Here is a 20,238-nt window from a genome sequence, read left to right as displayed (position 1 = left end):
GCAATGCAGAGGAAACAGCCAAGCAGACAGACTGAAAAAAGCATTTAAATAGGGCGCCCTGTTTGAAAAGGACCAATAGCGCGCTTAGGAATCAGATCAGCTGTTGGGTGGGGTTAGAAAATTGACATCAGCTGATAGCCGAGCTTGACTATGTGGCCTGCCTGAACTGACCCTGAACGCTATATTTATATTCTTTTTATTCTTAATGGCTTATTTGATCCAGGACAGAAAACACTGTACCTGTAGTTCAGCTGTTCTAAAATAAACAGGTGAATTTCTGACGGTCTAAAAATCTTTCTCCACAGCTACACTGCATCATTTGTAGCATCAAGCACAATAATAACATTTTCAGATATTTTCTGTCACGGTGACGGTGACAAAAAATGGTGTATAAAAACTGTACTAATAATCGTAATTCTGAGTTAATTGCACCTACATGTCAGTTTAACTGAGAGGTAGGTATATATATATATATATATATATATATATATATATATATATATACAGACACCTGAGTATTACATTTCATGTCCAGAAGCTTTTATTGTCATCTTAACCATATATAACTGTTGCAGTACACAGTAAAATGAGACAACGTTTCTCCAGGATCCTGGTGCTACATAAAACAAACACAGAGCTAAGGACTTAAGTAAGTTAGTCCTAGATACATAAAGTGCATCTGTGCAACCCGGTGCAAACAGTGCAGGACAAGACAAACAAGACAGACAAGACAGTGCAGGACAAAAAATACAATACAATAAATAAAAGACAATAAACAAAAGACAATAAACAGAAACAGCGCAGATGTTCAACAATATTGCGTGTGCAGAAATACTGGAATGAACACAGAGTTCCTATTATAGCAGCAGTTACCTGAGATATTGTAAAGTATTGTGCAAAACAACAAATCGAGTGAAATGTGAGACAACAGGTGCAAAGAGCAAAAAAATTGTGCAAATCAGCATGATATATATATATATATATATATATATACTTATATATATATATATATATATATACTTATGTCATTTAGCAGACACCCTACACCCTCATCCATAGTGACTTACAATTTATACACCTGAGCATTTATACACTGAGGGTTAAGGGCCTTGCTCAGGGACCCAGCAGTAGTATCTTGGTGGCCCTAGGATTCGAACCCATGACCTTCTGGTCAGTAGTCCAACATCTCAACCACTAAACGATAACATCCCCTCTAACAATGACATATTCCAAACTATACTGAATACTACTTAAAAAACTATTCTACATTTATCCTGAACATTTAATTTAATAATTTGATCCATTAACTGTTTAAAAACTGTCGTTTTTACGCTCAAATGACACCTCAGCCATCTTTATCTTAAGCCAAGGGGTGGAGACACTGTTTAAGTAACTCAGCTGGGATGAGTCCTAAACCCCTCACTACTGTCTATGTAGGTGCACTACAGAGGGATGTGGAATAAGGGGGTCTGTAGACTATGTAGTTTACTACATGTTCAATAAAACTCTTTTATTTTACGACCCAGGCATTGGTAAGGGAAACTGTTCGCTCAATGCGTAAACATTGCGAGGGTAAGTGTTTTGTTTATAAATCCAAGCAAGGCTGAATTGTATTTTTATTTTGTTATATATAACATTTTGGTGTATTATATAGGTTTAAGATATTAAACTGCTATGTCCATAAAAGGGCAAAGGAACTTTTCTCAGTCTCGTGCTGTTTGTTATGTGGGTTTGCTTTATATAGTCAGCTTTGTGTTTAGACTTTGTGTTGTAATATATCATTAGTGCTTATATAAAGGGATTCACAAACGAAATAAGCACGAAGATTATATATCCGATTATTATCTTTATACTGATAATTCTAATTTCCTCTGAAGCTCAAAAAAAGGAAAAGAAAACTTAATGAAAGATGTGTATAATTGTATTTCGTTCTCATTGTGGTGTGACAGAAGACCCCCCACCCTCCGGTGTGTGTGTGTGTGTGTGTGTGTGTGTGAGTGAGTGAGTGTGTGTGTGAGAGTGTGGGGGAGTGAGTGTGTGTGTGTGTGTGGGGGGGGGTTGAGTGTGTGTGTCAGCGAGTGAGTGTGTGTGTGTGTGTGAGAGTGAGTGTGTGTGGGGGCAGTGGGTGAGTGTTTGTGTGTGTGTGAGCGAGTGGGGGGGGGGGGGTGAGTGAGTGAGTGTGTGAGCAAGCGAGTGAGTGTGTGTGTGTGGGGGGGGGGGGGAGTGAGTGAGTGTGTGTGTGTGTGTGTGAGAGAGAGAGAGAGAGAGAGAGAGAGAGAGTGTTTGTGTTTCTCTTCCTGCTCATGGTATTTGTCTGCGCACTTTTTTTTTGAGTGGCCAAAAGTTCCTATATCTTAAGTAATATTAGAATATGACTATTACAAGGTGCACAAATATCTACACATGTAAACCAAAATCAGCCTGACATTATCCTCTTTACAAATTTTATTACCCAAATTCCATTTCATTTCAAATAAATGAAGAACAAAAATGTAGATTCCAAACACTTGCAAAAAAATATCACAGTCTTCAACTTTTTTACATTTGGGAATGTTACAGCCAGAAATGTTTACCATTTCATTCCTACAATCCAAACTACAAAAAGTATAACATAATATTTAATTGTCACAACGGTTTGTTAACCAGAAAAACTCAGTTTTCAGTTACATTAAAAGACCTGACCATGTTTATGGGTTTTGTGTTGGAATGAGGAGGGACGGCGGCTTAGTGGTTAGCACGTTCGCCTCACACCTCCAGGGTTGGGGGTTCGATTCCCGCCTCCGCCTTGTGTGTGTGGAGTTTGCATGTTCTCACTGTGCCTCGGGGGTTTCCTCCGGGTACTCCGGTTTCCTCCCCCGGTCCAAAGACATGCATGGTAGGTTGATTGGCATCTCTGGAAAATTGTCCCTAGTGTGTGATTGCGTGAATGAATGAGAGTGTGTGTGTGCCCTGTGATGGGTTGGCACTCCGTCCAGGGTGTATCCTGCCTTGATGGCCGATGACGCCTGAGATAGGCACAGGCTCCCCGTGACCCGAGGTAGTTCGGATAAGCGGTAGAAAATGAGTGAGTGAGTGAGTGTTGGAATGATGCATAAAGATATCACCAGAGGTGGGAGTAAGTCACAAGTAAGTCTCAAGTCATGAATGTCAAGGCAAGTCGAGTCTTTTTTTAATATTTGTCAAGCAAGTCTCAAGTCTCAAATTTGCGACTTAAGTCTGACTCGAGTCGTCATATGACTCGAGTCCCCCATCTCTGGATATCACTCACAAATGTGTCTAATATAAATAGCAGATAAGCTAATTGTCTGTCATTCATTATTTGAAATGACTGACAATTAAGTAAAGATTTTAAGCTCTCCGATGTACAGTCGTCTAATCTCAACTTGCTTTTACTGCTTTTTTTTTTCAGTTAAAATGAGTATTTAGTTAACATAACTATTTATTTAAAGTCTGACATTTATTAAGGATTTCACCAAAACAAGTTTAGATGAAAATGAATCATAAAAGAAAAAAACTGAGAAATTTGACTGTAAAAAAAAAAAAAAAAAAAAAAAAAAAAAAAAAAAAAAAAACTAACACTTCACAAAATGCCGTTTGTTATTTTTTGCTCTTGGGCACCAGTCAGTGTAGACATGTTCAAACACTTTGAGCAACAGCACCACAGTAAAAATGTCAGCTGTGTTGTTTACGAGTGACGTTAGACAAGCGTTATGTTGGATTTTTTATTTATTTATTTATTTATTTATTTATTTATTTTTTACAATTTACTGCATTTTACTGCCTGGCTGTTTCCCACATCTTTGCTGAGTCTCTCACATACCTTTTGACAAACTACACATGTGAACTCATATATTTCTTTTTTATTCTTGTTTCCTCAAATTATGGCTTTTGTCTCACCACTTGTTCATAAAGCCCAGCTTTGTGGAATGTCCCAGGATTTGGCTGTCCTGTGAACCTGTATATCTGAGCTGTGGATCACTTCTGCTTTTTCATAACCTACTGTATTCTCTTAGCCCTATTCTCTGACTAACTTTATTTCCTGGTCACTAAATTTTGGTGGATGACCTCCTGGATATTCTTTTCATTCCTTAAATTATGTGTTTTAATTTTTTTACAACCATACCTGATTGAATTTTTCTGTCCCAAACATGTTTTGACATGTCCTTGCTGTTTATTAACCTTTTTTTTTTCTTCTCAAACTGGCTTTCTTATATTTAATGTGGGAAGTGGGATGATACTTGGTCAAAGCACTGTGATTTATATGGTTCCTGAAATGCTAGGTGTGTTGAGAATGTTAGTGGTGTCATGTATTCTGACTCTTTACTACTGACTACTAACTCTAACTTGTTTGCATTTATTCATTCAAATGACTCTTTTATTCAAATCAAATGAGTTAAAAGTGAACAGGGAGTCATACATAAAAAACAGTGTTTGTTAGGTGTCAATAGGTAGTTATTAATCAGATCAAGTATGAATAATAAAATCTTATAAGTCATAATCATGCAACTTTAATTTAACATTAATAATAGTGATACACGATAACAACATGGCATATTAAACATGACAGGTTCACGTTATTATTTATTGTTAAGAGTAAGGTCATGTGAAATGTTTGTATGCCACATGACATGACATTGATATGTACTGTACATACTGTGTGGATTAGAGACATGAATGAGGACGCGTTTGAGGTCCCTGCAAGGAACGAGTACCGCTACCTCGTTCAGGATGAGGCTGAAGAGGAGGTCCAATATGCCCGCCGCTACTACGTTAGCCCGTTCCTGCAAGTATCCCGCAGATGTATGTTTTTGATTGGCTGTGGCATTCTTGCCCTTCTCACTCTCGCCGCATACCTGGCTTACGTGGCTCAGACTCCACCCCGTGCTTATGCTCAGGTGCATACAGACTGTGGTTTGCTGCATGGACGATGGGCAGACGGTGCCTATTCCTTCAAAGGTATCCCGTATGCTGTGCCACCAGTCGGCGAACAACGCTGGCATCCTCCAGCAGACCTCAAAGCAAATGGAAAGTGCTGGGATGGCATTTACGATGCCACACATTTTCGCAGCATTTGTGCCCAGGTGCAGCCTCTCAGGGAAAATGGGCACGTGATGGGACAAGAGGACTGCCTGCACTTGAACATCTGGACACCTAGCCTGCTGCCTGCTGCTGCCTTGCCCGTCATGGTGTGGCTCCATGGTGGACACTTGCACATGCTGAGCGGGCAGGAAAAAGGCTACTCACCCACCGAGGAGCTGGCGGGAAGAACACAAACTGTGTTTGTCAGTCTGAACTACAGGCTTAATGCATTCGGCTTCATGGCTCTGGAACTACTGAGAAAAAGTTCTCCTACCAATACCTCAGGTGATTCCTTTCATCTTTTCAACGCAGCTGTCGGATTTGATCAATATTTACCCAAACTGTTCAAATCAACTGTCTTTCTTAGAGGAATTGTTACAGTAGTTATAGAAAGATGTTCTTTGATAGACTCAAAGTGTGTTTTCCTTGTTATATAACCAGGGGAATGTGGTACAGAATTATTAACGTGGATCATTTTTCAATGTAGGGAACTACGGCTTCATGGACCAGATTCAGGCTCTTCGTTGGGTTCAGAAAAACATCCATGTGTTCGGTGGAGATCCAAAGAAAGTCACCATATTTGGTCAGAAGTTTTTTATAATACAAGCTCATCTACATTTTTTTTAAACATACAACATTAAAATGTATAATCTGTATATATATATAGTGCAGTGGGTAAGTAACTTTATAACTGTGTTGGATTAGAAAGAAACAATAACTATGACGTGTGGAATTATTTTACTCATTTGTTGGTCGGTATTAGTTCATACTGTATGTCCAAGTGAATTGTGTAGAAGACGTTACATTGTGGTACATAACCAGCGTGATGCTGATTATTTTCATCCTCTATTAGCACAGAGGAATAAAACTAATGACACTGTTTATTCATTTGTATTTACATTCAATGTTGTTAAGAAATGTTGCTGTCCCTGTATGCTATAAACATAGCAATAAGCAGGCATTTCCTCTCCAAACGCCTCTCTCTCTCTCTCTCTCTCCTCCCTCCCTCCCCCTCTCCCTCCCCCTCTCCCTCCCTCTCACACACACATCTTAACACCTCTGTCCGTAAGATTGACTGAGCTGGGAAACTTTGACTCCTTCCATAAATATATGTTCCTATATGAATTATGATACAGGTTCCATTCTTCAGCATAACATTTTTGAAAAATATGATTATTAGCCTTAGATTATGTTGCGAGTCTGCTGTACAGATATACATAAAAACATATTATCGTTATTATTAACCTCATTCAGCGTTACAGCTGGAATCTGCTTTCCCAGCCGTGATGTTCTGTAAAAATAACGTACACCTTCTGACCAATCACAAGCATCCAGAGCCACAGAAAAGCCCTCCAGACAAAGATGTTGTGCAACGCTGCATTTTATTTCACAATCTTCACAAAGGAGATGTTTATCTAAGAACATTTTCTACAGGAATGTGTTTTAACAGATCATGCTCAGCATGTATGGCATCTTTGTGTTGCATGCTTTCTTGTGGTACATTTAGCTGACTAATATGCTCTCATCTTCTGTTCTTTATAAGGAGAAACTTCAGTGTGGGCTTTGATGAATTCACCTCAAGCTGAGGGTCTGTTTCATCGTGCAATCGGAATGAGTTCCTCATTCGTGTCTAACACCTCGTTGGACTCAGCCGAAAGAGACAACCTCGTGTTCTTGAAGAGAACAGGCTGCCAAGATGCCACATGCCTTCGAAAGCTCAACATAACTCAGATCCTCCAGGTGAGATACACAAAGCCAATCCCTAGATCCTCCTTTGACCCTTTCCCATCGTTCATCTTCTGTTTCAGCTTCCAAAACAAATAAAACTTGCAGGGTTATCACAATATCACCATGTTTCAAGTGTACACACTGAATAGATAGCTGACAGTCCTCATCCAGTCCATATTTGTCTTTAGTTCTAGCTTCTGAAACACCTCAGATCATTAATCAAGCGTGTGCAGCTATTAATTACCTAGTATGGGCTTGATTCAGCAGGAACAGAGCTTATGTGTGGCTAAAGTTTGTGTTGTGTGTAATGGCTTTGTACGTAATGGTGAAAGAATGTGGGAGCCTAGTGGGTAAGGTGTTGGACTACCAATCAGAAGGTTGTGAGTTTGGTGGTCATGAAGGTCCCAGGTCCACTAAGCTGCCAGTGCTGGGCACCGAAGCAAGGCTCCTCAACTCTTAATTGCTCAGTTGTATAAAAATTGAGATAAAATGTAAGTCACTCTGGATCAGGGTGTCTGCGTAATGCTGTAAATGTAATGTAAAGAGCTGTGAGAATACCCTTTCTCATTTTGTCTACCCAGGCCATTCCATGGGAGGAATACCCAGCTTGGGCAAAAAAGGGGCAAGAGGACATCCCTATTAAAGGGAATACATATGGTCCAGTTGCAGTTGTAGATGGTCATGTTCTCTCCACACATTCATTTAAAGCTTGGAAGAAGGGTGGATTTTACAATGACGTTCCATTCGTGGTTGGGACAGCAGAGCAAGAAACTGACTTCAGGTAAACATTTGTTAGCTTTCTTAGCCATCAGGACAACACAAAATCAAGGCAATAAATGCACAAATAGGTCTCTGTTTCTCAACTGTTCTCAGTCCCCCGATGAAGAACATCTCCACCTGGACATCGGCCGACTACCAGTGGTTTCTATCAGGTATCGACCTTAGTTAGTGCGATTACTTTAACATCTAAAGTAGAATCTCAAAAAAGCTTTTTCTCATCCTCTCTTTTTCACTCTCTCTCTCTCTCTCTTCCTGTATGTAGAGAATCTGACACCATTTGGAAACGATGTGCTATCTCAGGCACTGAGGCTTTACAACAGTTCTGCGCCATGTCCGACCAATGACCGCTGTCCTGAAAGACTTTACACTACGTTAGTGTCAGATATGCGAGCCAGCTGCCCCAGCAACCACCTCGCCACCCAAGCTGCAGGTCCACAAAAGCCCATCTGCCCTACGACCTCAAAATCTCTTCTTTTCTGACATGTTATTCACTTATTGTGTGATACATATTTGATACATCTTTTTATCATTTAATAAAAATAACCAAATTGTGTTATAGGCTTTACGTCTCAAAAAACTCTTAGTTTGAACCTTATTTTTAATAAATGCCGAGGCTGAGAAGCTGCTTCAGATTGCATTGCCAGACAAATTTTCAACTATAGGCTGAGACAAAAGTTAAAAGGTATTAAAACACCTGACTGATGTCATATTTTATCTCTCAAATGTTTTGGTTGTTTCTAGACGCTTTGAAGAGCCCTCTGTACCGCTACCTGGTGACCTATACACCATCCAAAGAAGCCGATTCATCCACGTGGCTCCCTTTTCCAAGCCGCTTCTCCTTCCACATGATTGACAGCTTGGCATTCTTCGGTGGCCTCGAGATGGCACTCGGCACAACGACCTCTAAAGATAAAGCTTTTCAGCAAACGCTCACCAAATATTTCATCCATTTCGCGAAAGAAGGTGAGCATCATTCCTCGACTCAGGAACCTCCTCAAATGCAGTTATTTAATTTCCTTGCTTTTCAATTGCTCCACAAATAAACCTAGCGTTTTTTTTTTTCATATCACAGGTAAAATGCCAGAGGACTGGCCAGAGTTCCCGTCCCAGACTGCGATGCTGAACGAGACTCTTTCTGTGGCACCGAATCCTTTAGCAGAGCGATGTGCTTTGTGGGAAAAGAACAGCTTTTATTCATATGCCTGGATCAACTAATGTGGTTTGTTGGACACTCAAGATCGTAAGCTTCAGTAAACAAACACGCACCAACCCTAAGCAGCTACAAGTCGTCGTCTTGTATTTTTGTATCGCATTTCTAACTCTACTTAATTGGCCAAAACATGCAGGGAGGAAGAATTTTATTTGCACTGAAAGTCAAGCATATTTTTGTTTGTTTGTTTTGGAATTATTATTAATCATTTAAAAAAAGCAGTAAGAGAACATACATAGTGTTGAATAAGAAGAAAACTTGCTTGACTTTGCAAAACTCATTAATGTATGGTTTCTTAGGGGCTGCACAATAACGTCAAAAATCCTTTAAACCTACAAGTCTTTAAATCAAAAGGACACAGCGCACCTCATTCAGAAAGCTGGAAACGAACCGATTTACTCCTGAATCGTTCATAGAATCCTGTAATTTCAGAAAATTTCAATAATTTGTTTCTTTTCATTGTTCGGTACAAATGATCAAATGAATTAGATCTTTTAGGTGTTATAAATACATTTCTCTTCCCTTCGTCTTGAAGGGTGACTTGCTTTTGTTTTCTGTGATGAGAGAGATCAGGTTCCTGACCCTTCCAGGATGGAGGCTGTGTTTAGAGAAGCATTCTGTAGGCTTGGGCTGTGTGCTTACCTGTTACTCCTCATTCTGTCACAGTGATTGGACAGGTTGACTTCTTCGATATGTGCGAAACGACTAGATGAAAGGTTGTCGTCGAAAGAGGCCACATGAAAGCACGGACGTGTGTAGACCCACATCAAAGCCCTGATTCTTTCATTTTGTGCAGCAGCTTCATGGGGTCAGAAGCGACACCAATTTTTTATTTTTATTTATTTTTTTTTATTTCCACTGTGACTTACTAAATGCTGTGCTTTCACTGATATATATAGTTTTATACACAATGAAGTCAAATGATTGCATTTTGGAGGTCAGCTTTTATTTACATAAAACTTATTTTTTCCACTGATCTACAATAAACACCTGTTTTCAGGTGAAGTCAAATTAACGTCCTTTATTTATTTATTTTTATTTCACACAAAGGGACAGGCAAACAAATTTCAAGAATGGACGTTGAGGGTTTTTCTCAAGAGCACACAGAAAGCTCCTGGTTTATCACAATCATGTTTCAATCCAAAAGGGGGGGGGACAGTTTGCATCTAGCAGGAAAATCACACAAGGATTTGTCAGAATCAGTTCACCCTTTAATCCTATTTAACAACTTAAAATTCACACCAGTTTAAGAACTGATGCATATGTAAGCAGCTGCAGACGCTTCATCTTGTCTGTGAATCTTATTCCTGCGTTGACGTAATCTGTCAGATTTACTCTGCTCCGTCTGCAGCTTTAAAGTATAACGAGGTTTGGTGTGAGGTTTTACGATCACAGGCCTTAATGAGCATGCTTGGAGAATTCACAAAACCACAACGCTTTTCAAAATGGTTTTCAGACAAGAAAATCTGATGTGTCCGACTTCACAGAGGAGGGTTACGTATTGCACATCAGCTCGCTCTTTGTCGAATTAAACATTCCAGACATTTCAAATTGGAAGATCGTGAACATCTAAAGCTACCTCGCTCATTCGGAAAAAGGCAATATCCATTTCCACTCACTGGACCGCACGCATTTCCAAATGAACTTAAAACATAACCATCTCGATTCCCTTTCTAAGGGAGCTGAATGTACTAATCATGAATGCACACACTCATGAAGAATATAATACCACTTAAATACAAAAAAAAAAAAAAAAAAGCTATGAAAACATTGAAGAGCTAAGGATAAGTTTGGTTATACATATTTCATAGATAACACAAATCAATTCTATGAAATCTCAGACCGGTAATATGGCATAAAAAAAGCCAGCATGGTTATTTTAACAGAAAGCACTGCGGTTCTGAAAAACACACTCTCTACATCTTTGTGGACTTGTTACTGGAATTTAAAAAAAAATAATAATAATAATCAAAAAAGAAAGAAAGAAACTGAAATACTGTCTGTGTGTGTGTGTGTGTGTGTGTGAGAGAGAGAGAGAGATAGAGAATCTACAAAGGCCTGTAGGCAGACTGGGAGAAGGAGGTCCTGCTTTCTGCCGTCTCCTCTTTTTCTTGTTGTTTCTGTATTTTCTCCATCTGTGCTTCAGGTACAATGCATTAGAGGGAAAAAAACAAAACCAGATCCGGTCAGCAGTGTGGTATGTCCTGTTTGATGTCATTTCCTTTCCTGTTCGATTCATACAGTTCTGTCAGTAAGAGCCATAACGGTCCTAAAAAGAGAATGAGAGGAAGTTAGGAGGACACTGAACATGACTGGGAGTGGAACAATAGAAACTTTCGACTTTTCTCTGATGGTGCTATAACTACAATTTGGACTAGCTTCTAATATATAGTTAATAATTCATAAGAGTAACTGTATTATTTAAATCCTATAATAATAAAATGGGCCATAAGAAATAACTGCTGCAATTATACTGTAAAAGCAACTTTTAAATTTTCCTTTACAACTGTCCAGAGATCAGCTTTATTTAGGGTTATGACTCCGTTCTTTCTGGGTTAGCGACACAGACTTTGGGAAACTCGTTAATTTAGCATTGCTTTGTTTTTGCATTGCATTCACATGAGTGACATCCTGTTGTAATGCTACATCTGAATGGTATCTTATTTAAACCCTGATGATGCCATGGTCAGCCATAGCTGGAAGCCAAGGCGATGTAATCGGGCTCCTCAGTGGGAGTGATGGCATTACTGTGTCCCCTAACAAACACAGCAACTCGAACATGAGCATCTGAGGTCATGTATGCAGAATGCGGCAGATAGATCTGTCCTCTAAATGAGTGTGAGCTTTGTGTGTTGCTGAGAAAATGTGTTCGCCTTCACCCTCCCTGTTTGGTAGCTGTTGTGTGATTTAGTCTTAATCTCCTCCTAACCTGAATCAGTGTAATCATATCGCAAACACCAGGACAGCTGCACAGATATTAAAGAGTCGCTGTTTGTCACAATTCAGTCACCCTAATCGTTCCTCTCACCTGAATGGTGTTCATAACCCCGTTTGCCAGCACGGCCATCTTTCCAGCAACGGTCTTCACACCTTGCTTAAACTGCGCCATGTCTGGCCCAGAGGGAAGCACACTCTCGAATCCTGATCCAGCTACAAAACACACAACTCTATCAGTTTAAGTACAAGTGGTCCATCTTTCAGCTACACAGTGTCCTGTTGCTCACCTGATGAGCGGCTGCTTCCGTCCCCGAACAGATCAGCAGAGCTAATAGATGTGCTGCTGGACATGGTCTCCAAACGAGCCTTGGCTTCATACTGAAACACACATTAAAGAGGTCTTAGGGACATTTAGTTTAACCAAACAAATAGACTGACCTGAAAGATTCATTATCAAGCAGAAAATCCTTTTTATTTCCCAGACGTGAACAGTTAAACAGGTATTCTGCTGTCGGTACCTCAGCATTGCCCTCACGGCCGAAGAACATGTCAGATGAGATCGCTTTAGCATTTGCAAACTTCTGCCGTGCCTCGCTGGATTCTGCCAGGGCCACGGAAGCTTCCGGCTTCCTTCTGCTGGGCAACCTGATAGACGGACAACACCATTAATTAACCTCTCAACCTCCCTTTCAGATTTAATGTCCATGCTGATATTTTTCTAGGAATATCAGGCCGGTTGTGTAAAATTTATGTAAATTTGTATACTTGTGCTCTAACAAACCTTTCTCCGATTGGCTGGATGCTGGAGATGGTGACTTCAGTCTCTTTGGGCTCCTCCTTCTCGAGAGCCCAGGCGGAAGAGAAGGAGGCGGAGCTTGAATCAGTATCCCACCGTGAGCCAAAGCTGTCTCCTGTAGTGAACGGGTTGTCTTTATACCTGCCATGGCACGTCACAGAGACACATAAAACTTTGAGGGAATTTATTTACTGCACATACAAAAATAAGAACAGGAGCAGAATTCAGATTTGGTGAATCTTCTTTTATTTGCTGTTTTTTTTCTACGTGCACCACAGACGCGTGTCATGCCGTAAAAAAACAGCAATTACTGCTCGTGCACCTGTCAGCGTGTTTGTTTAACTAAGAAGTAGTCAGCTTACATAAGATGCAACCTTTGAAATGTGGGGAAAAATAACAGGCAGGTGTGAACACGCACCCACCCACACACACACACACACACACACAATCATTTAAGTGTGCTCATAGACAGCTTAGTCCGAGTGACTTACTTTGGTGGTCCAGAGGTAAACCCAGGCTCATCAAACATGTCTAGTCTGGAGCGAGAGGAGGACTTTGAGTTCACAGGGGTCTCCTGCTCAATCACCTGCATTTCTGACATCACAGAGTGTGACACAACACTGGAGGGGGATGAAATTAAAAGAAAGGGGGGAAAATTATTTATTTTAATATCCTTTGCATAAAAGGACCACTGTTGTCATTCCTTATTCTAAATGATGTCACTACACATTTTTTGCACATCTACATTTTACTTATAAAGAAAAAAACATTTCAGCTGCCTTATGTAATGAACCTCTTAGCTGCACTACCTTGACATAGCTAAACAGAGCTAAAGGAGCAAACATGTCACACCAAAGATGTCTCAGCTAAGGGGAAAAAATGCAGATTGTAGAGTGATTGCAACAGAGGACAAAGTTACCTCCTGGTTCCTAAGCCCATACCGAGCCTCTCAGCCTGCTCCCTCTTCTTTCCCTCCAGGTTCTGCAGCCTCTTCTCTTCCAGCTTCCTGTCGATCTCCAGCTCTTTGTAGGCAAGGCGCATTGAAGCCACACTGAACCAACAAAACACAACAGGGTGTGTGAATAAAGAACATTTCACATTCAATGAGTTGCAAAAGTATGAATCTAGTTAGATCCAAAACTCCACCAAAACTTTTCCCCCCACTTTTGATCATTATAGTAATATTAAATGTATTGGTTGATCTGCATTATATAAAAAAGCAATATTTAAAACAGACAATTTTTTTCCTATTTGACAGCCTCTCGCATATCCTTAATATCGCACATCCTTAATATCGTATATCCTTGCACATACTGTCTGTCTTTCTTGATTCCATCTGGTCCTGTGTTATATGCTTCTTCATGCCTACTACTTGCAGTCTGTAAGAACACGCGTACATTAGTAAAGGATATGTTCAGTGATCCGCAAGGAGCATTTCAGTGTCTTAGTTGCTAAAACTGGACATCTTGATGGTTTAAAAGATGTAGCGCTACAGAAAAGTGAAAACGTCTAACTATTTGGATTCAGTATTCATTTAATCTGAGTGGTTCCAGTTCTAAGCATTTCTGTAAACTACATATTTCACTTTCTAGAATCAGAGGCTGATTAACTTAAGAATTTTGGTTGACTCTAACTTCTATTAGACTAAATTAGAAAGATTTACCATTATTTTAAATTCTGCTTAAGGTCAAACTTAATAATTAGAGTAAGCAGTAACTGCTCATAATTATTAGCTATAATCAATCAAATTATTTCTCATTAAGAAACCAGTTTAAAATCCTGCTTCACATCACGTGAGATCATTTTTTCCACCAACAAACACCCTTAGGTTATTTAGACCCTGCCTACATGCTATTCCTCCATAAAAGCTGGCTTCCCTAGGACTTCGCCCAAACATTGACAGTTAACTTTCCATTTTCAAGTTGCACTGAATTTAATTGACTTGGTTGACTTAAACGTTTTGCTGAAACATCTCCTTGGTTTCCTCAGTACTATTTGTGAACTCACATTGACTCCTCGACCTGTTTCTTAGCCTCGGCAGCCTGTTCCTCTCTCAGCTTCTCTGCCACTTGTGCTTGCTTCTCGACCTCGTTGAAGCTTTTGCTGCTCACTTTCTGGGCCCCGAGACCCTTCTTAGCCCCGAGCTAAAGACAAAGATAAATATACGTAAGGACAAAGATTTTCCTTCAACTAAAGTGCTCAATTTGCATGAACTATTATAAAAAGTGAGTCTGATGTTGATTTACGCTTCTCCAACTTTACTTATTTAGAAAGGCCACACGGCAGTTGAATTAGTGGAAATGGAACAGACAAAAGTCATTGCGTGTCAATAAACTGAAAATGTGCTATTGTTTAAAAAAAAATAATAATAATAAATGACATGCAAGAACATCCACCAAATGTCATGACATGATTAGTCACCAACAGGGTTACACAATGGTGCAATAATAAGAAGCTTCCGGTCGATGCACAGTTTGAGCAGCAAAGGTGACGCTAGTCTGACACCTGCTGGTAGAAGAAGAGCTGCATCAGCAAACAAGACTCATAATAAAACAATCAAAATAATAATACCTACCCCTTTCTTTGCAGCAACCGGTTTCTTTTTTCCGATAATGGAAGGTCTCACTTCTAAAAAGAAACAGAAAATCATGTGTTGTTGACAAGTTAACACGTCTTCCTGTTTATCAGTTACATGATAGCAGTATTAGTTTGAGCTTTATGTAAACCGAAGCCAGCCAAAGGAGCAACAGACCAAGGCTGCGGTTCTTTTGATATAATACACTACCGTATTAGTATTGATGGTGCTAATGACCCTCGGATCAAGGCATAGCCGACTTTACACAAATGGGCTAAATGAAGCCTGAGCTTTCTGAGACCCACTAAACAGAACAAATGGAGAAGTTGTGCCTGATTAACTACGCAGGCAAATATGCACTCCATATACTGAACGAGAAAGAAAGCATGTCTAATCTCATTATTCCAGTGGATTAATTCTCCGTGGGCCTCGGTGTGCGTCGGCTGTACTCAGAAAGACTTTTAAGATAACAAGCTTGCGGTGCGGAGAGGTACCACCTCGTAGCTAAAGCACTTTGATGACATCACTGCTAGGACTAATGCACTGGATGTGTGCACTTTAGAGTTTGGCTACTGTAACTGATGGGACAGGCTTTCAGATAAAATAAAATAAATTCAGCTAAAGTTGTAACCAAAAGTTACAAAGTCTGCTTATTTGCGATAGCTTTTCCATTAATATTTGACTTGAATTCAATTCCCCAAGAATAATAAGCACAAAAAAAAAGAAAAGCTGCTTTGAGAGCCACTTCAGAGCTCATCACCTTGCAATAGGGTTAAGCTATTAGCAGCGAACCTGTTACAACTTCATTGACAAGACGTTAAGGCCATTCAGACGTTAATAAGGCGTGTGTAGTTGAAGACAGAGAAGACAAAGCAGGTGGGTTACAAATCCAACTAAGCATGAATCATGCAGAAAAACATGCTGCTGATATGTAGCCAGTCAGGAGGCCAATTCCAAACCACTCAAATCACCTTTAAGAGGCTGTGGCTCGTCAGACGCCAATCTCATCGAGTCGTCTACGTTAACAGAGCAGACAAGACGGTTACTTAAGAGAATCATATTATACAAGACTGCTGTTGGTCCATAATTGGCTCCCGTTAATATTAAATATTTCTATTTTAATTAATGCTCCCGTATTTTACAACAAAAACAGCGTTCGTGGTGTTACACAATGTTCTAAACATTACAGGGTGCTCCTCTCAGGAGATCTATGTGAATAAATTACATTTATGTTACAAGGAAAAGCAAAGATTAAGGATTTAAATATACAATAGGAGAGTCATGCGAAGGGCACAGATTGCTGCCTGATAAGCAGCAGAGTCTGCATGCACAAATTTAACCTCCAGTAAAGAAGAAGCCATTATTACAATGGCAGATGGGTTGGAACAAGGTCAAGCCACATACAGGCTGACTGAAGCGAAGTAAAGTAAATCCGGAATGAAAATAATTGGTGGAAATGAATCATGAATATAAAAAAAAGTGTAGTTTTTTTTTTTTTTTTATTAAAAAAAAAGTGTATAAAAGTGGATATGCATAGTTGTGATGACCCTTTTGCTTGTCTCTTAATTACAATGGAAAATGGCATACACTGGAACTAAATAAGCTGATTTCATGGCAAAGTGTTTTTACACTCACTCACACTTACTTCTTCATTCCCTCCCTTCCTCCCTCCCTCCTAGGGTTGCAAAATTCCGGGAATTTTCAAGGCTGGAAACTTTCCATGGGAATTAACAGGAATATATGGGAATTAACGGGAATATATGGAAATAAACTGGGAATTTAAAAAAAATGCAGAGTTGCCTATAACAAGGAACTTAAATGTGCTTAAATTGCAGCATAATTTTGTTTAAAACAACAAGATTTAATGCAATTTAAATTGACTTTGTACCCTGCGTTACTCGGTCACTTGCACACAGCACACTGCTTTCTGGAGGGCCATTGAGGCCAAACCCCCTGCATGTACTTGCATTCTTCAATAACATGCACAGTAACACTTTATTTTAGGGTCATTTAACTAGTTGCTTATTAGCATGAATATTAATAGAATATTGGCTATTTATTAGTACTTATTAAGCACATATTAATGCCTTATTCTGCATTGCCTTATTCAACATTCTTAATTGTACCCAATACCTAAACTTAATAACTACCTTACTAATTAGAATAGATTACAGCAAGCATAGGTAAATATGTTTATTACAATTATTAAGTTTATGTTTATTACAAGCATAATAATGTTTATTATGATTTTGTGTTACTCAATGAAAGAATCAATTAAAGTTCTACTTTTTAACAATTTAATCATTCAAGACATCATTTTTAAAATTTGTATTATCTTGCATGCATGTCTGCTTATGACCAAACAAAATGTTTATTTATGTTTGTATATGATATAGTTTATATAAATTTCCCTATATTTTCAAATAAGTCCCATAAATCCCCATAAATTCCCGTAAATTCCCGTAAAGTTTCCAATTTGGAATATTTCCAAAATTTCCCAGATTAAGTTCCCGTGGAAAGTTTCCGGAAATTTACCGCAAACTTTCCGCCCCTTTGCAACCCTACTCCCTCCCCTGGTGGTCCTGTGCAAACCTAGTAACTGCATGATCTCTAATGCAGACAGGGAACACAGTATGTATATTTCATGTAGTGTTTAGGCTTAATCTTTTTTCTGACCTCTTCCCTCACAGCTTTTTTTTTTTTTTTTTAGCAGTGGCCACAAGTTGTGGATAGTGACTAAATAATAAGGAATGAATAAGGTCATTAGTACATTAGAAATTAGGTTCCTCTGCAGTTTGTTGGGCTTGATCTCTGAGTGAGAAGCTTGATAATCTGGAAGAGCCTCAGAGTAATGCCTTTGCACCACTGTATCAAAAGCACCCAGCTAAAGGATGTTTGGGGCTCTTACAAGGAAGCCCAATGGTCTGCTAGTGCTGTTTCAGGTAACATCAAACTGGACAGAAACCCCAGAGCAGACTCAGTATGTGCTAGCAGGATTATATCTCACAGTTGGCTTGGGAATGTCTGAGGATCCCAATAGAGTTGTTGGAGCACCAAGATACCCTTCTTAGCTTGTTACACCTGTGACCCGCGGCAGGAACAGCAGAAGGAAAATGAATGAGCAAATGAAAGAATATTAAAACGTAGAAGGCCTTGAAGTACGATGACCACCCGTATCATTTAGTATAATTTAAATGAACTGTAATGTAAGAATGCTAATATGTTCTGTAAAACTGTAATACTTACACTAATGAATCACGTGGTTTAAACTAAACTTGATTTATTTATGACAGCACATAATTTTCACTGGCATAGTAGTGAGGTCCTTATGAGGGCAAGGGCATGTTTGAATCCAAGAGCAATAACTAGGTCATATGCAAATCTAACATGGTTGAGAATCTTCACCTGCTTATGGGATTTATTTGCTGGATAGATGAGTGAACACTGAGCTTTACCTACATTCCCACTTTCACAGTATACCACTATGACATAAGTACTGTCTCTCTCTAAATTAAATCGGAAGTACTGTCTCTCAGACCGACACACGCAGACAGACAGACACACACACAAACACACCCGTAGGTAGGTAGGCAGACAGACACACACACGTAGGCAGGCAGACAGACACACACACGTAGGCAGGCAGACAGACACACACACACGTAGGTAGGTAGGCAGACACACACACACACACACACGTAGGTAGGCAGACAGACAGACACACACGTAGGTAGGCAGACAGACAGACACACACGTAGGTAGGCAGACAGACAGACACACACGTAGGTAGGCAGACAGACACACACACACACACGTAGGTAGGCAGACAGACACACACACACACACGTAGGTAGGCAGACAGACACACACACACACACGTAGGTAGGCAGACAGACACACACACACACACGTAGGTAGGCAGACAGACACACACACACACACGTAGGTAGGCAGACAGACACACACACACACACGTAGGTAGGCAGACAGACACACACACACACACGTAGGTAGGCAGACAGACACACACACACACACGTAGGTAGGCAGACAGACACACACACACACACACGTAGGTAGGCAGACAGACACACACACACACACGTAGGTAGGCAGACAGACACACACACACACACACGTAGGTAGGCAGACAGACACACACACACACACGTAGGTAGGCAGACAGACACACACACACGTGTAGGTAGGCAGACAGACAGACACACACGTGTAGGTAGGCAGACAGACAGACACACACACGTGTAGGTAGGCAGACAGACAGACACACACACGTGTAGGTAGGCAGACAGACAGACACACACACACGTAGGTAGGCAGACAGACACACACACACACACACGTAGGTAGGCAGACAGACACACCCACACGTAGGTAGGCAGGCAGACACACCCACACGTAGGTAGGCAGGCAGACACACCCACACGTAGGTAGGCAGGCAGACACACCCACACGTAGGTAGGCAGGCAGAGACACCCACACGCAGGCAGACAGACACCCACACGCAGGCAGACAGACACCCACACGCAGGCAGACAGACACCCACACGCAGGCAGACAGACACCCACACGCAGGCAGACAGACACCCACACGCAGGCAGACAGACACCCACACGCAGGCAGACAGACACCCACACGCAGGCAGACAGACACCCACACGCAGGCAGACAGACACCCACACGCAGGCAGACAGACACCCACACGCAGGCAGACAGACACCCACACGCAGGCAGACAGACACCCACACGCAGGCAGACAGACACCCACACGCAGGCAGACAGACACCCACACGCAGGCAGACAGACACCCACACGCAGGCAGACAGACACCCACACGCAGGCAGACAGACACCCACACGCAGGCAGACAGACACCCACACGCAGGCAGACAGACACCCACACGCAGGCAGACAGACACCCACACGCAGGCAGACAGACACCCACACGCAGGCAGACAGACACCCACACGCAGGCAGACAGACACCCACACGCAGGCAGACAGACACCCACACGCAGGCAGACAGACACCCACACGCAGGCAGACAGACACCCACACGCAGGCAGACAGACACCCACACGCAGGCAGACAGACACCCACACGCAGGCAGACAGACACC

The 20,238-nt window shown here is 40.9% G+C and overlaps 2 protein-coding genes across 3 annotated transcripts in view; one reads left to right on the top strand and one right to left on the bottom strand.

The window, feature by feature from the left end:
- The first annotated feature begins 1,441 nt into the window (after positions 1–1,441).
- si:ch211-71n6.4 (fumonisin B1 esterase) lies at positions 1,442–9,812 on the top strand. The gene is made up of 9 exons (XM_060877495.1): positions 1,442–1,572; positions 4,667–5,364; positions 5,567–5,662; positions 6,623–6,819; positions 7,389–7,588; positions 7,681–7,739; positions 7,850–8,017; positions 8,329–8,550; positions 8,660–9,812. Exons 2-9 carry the CDS (start codon positions 4,671–4,673, stop codon positions 8,800–8,802), a joined length of 1,779 nt encoding a protein of 592 aa, XP_060733478.1. The 5' UTR covers positions 1,442–1,572; positions 4,667–4,670; the 3' UTR covers positions 8,803–9,812.
- The window catches only part of arfgap2 (ADP-ribosylation factor GTPase activating protein 2), a 16,620-nt gene continuing 6,103 nt past the window's right edge, over positions 9,722–20,238 (bottom strand). The window contains exons 8-17 of one of the 2 annotated variants that reach the window (XM_060877496.1): positions 16,077–16,121; positions 15,106–15,158; positions 14,538–14,674; positions 13,450–13,581; positions 13,022–13,150; positions 12,516–12,671; positions 12,253–12,379; positions 12,022–12,112; positions 11,826–11,947; positions 9,722–11,066 (exon numbers count right to left, since the gene is read on the bottom strand). In XM_060877496.1, the coding sequence (XP_060733479.1) occupies positions 11,046–11,066; positions 11,826–11,947; positions 12,022–12,112; positions 12,253–12,379; positions 12,516–12,671; positions 13,022–13,150; positions 13,450–13,581; positions 14,538–14,674; positions 15,106–15,158; positions 16,077–16,121 (1,013 nt within the window). In that variant the 3' untranslated portion in view covers positions 9,722–11,045. The remainder of the gene's footprint in view (positions 11,067–11,825; positions 11,948–12,021; positions 12,113–12,252; positions 12,380–12,515; positions 12,672–13,021; positions 13,151–13,449; positions 13,582–14,537; positions 14,675–15,105; positions 15,159–16,076; positions 16,122–20,238) is intronic. The other variant, XM_060877497.1, reaches the window with a different exon arrangement.

The sequence above is a fragment of the Tachysurus vachellii genome, chromosome 9 (assembly GCF_030014155.1).
Source record: "Tachysurus vachellii isolate PV-2020 chromosome 9, HZAU_Pvac_v1, whole genome shotgun sequence".
In the NCBI taxonomy this organism is placed as follows: domain Eukaryota; kingdom Metazoa; phylum Chordata; class Actinopteri; order Siluriformes; family Bagridae; genus Tachysurus; species Tachysurus vachellii.
Note: the sequence above shows the minus strand (reverse complement) of the source record. Positions and strands in the feature narration are given on the sequence as shown.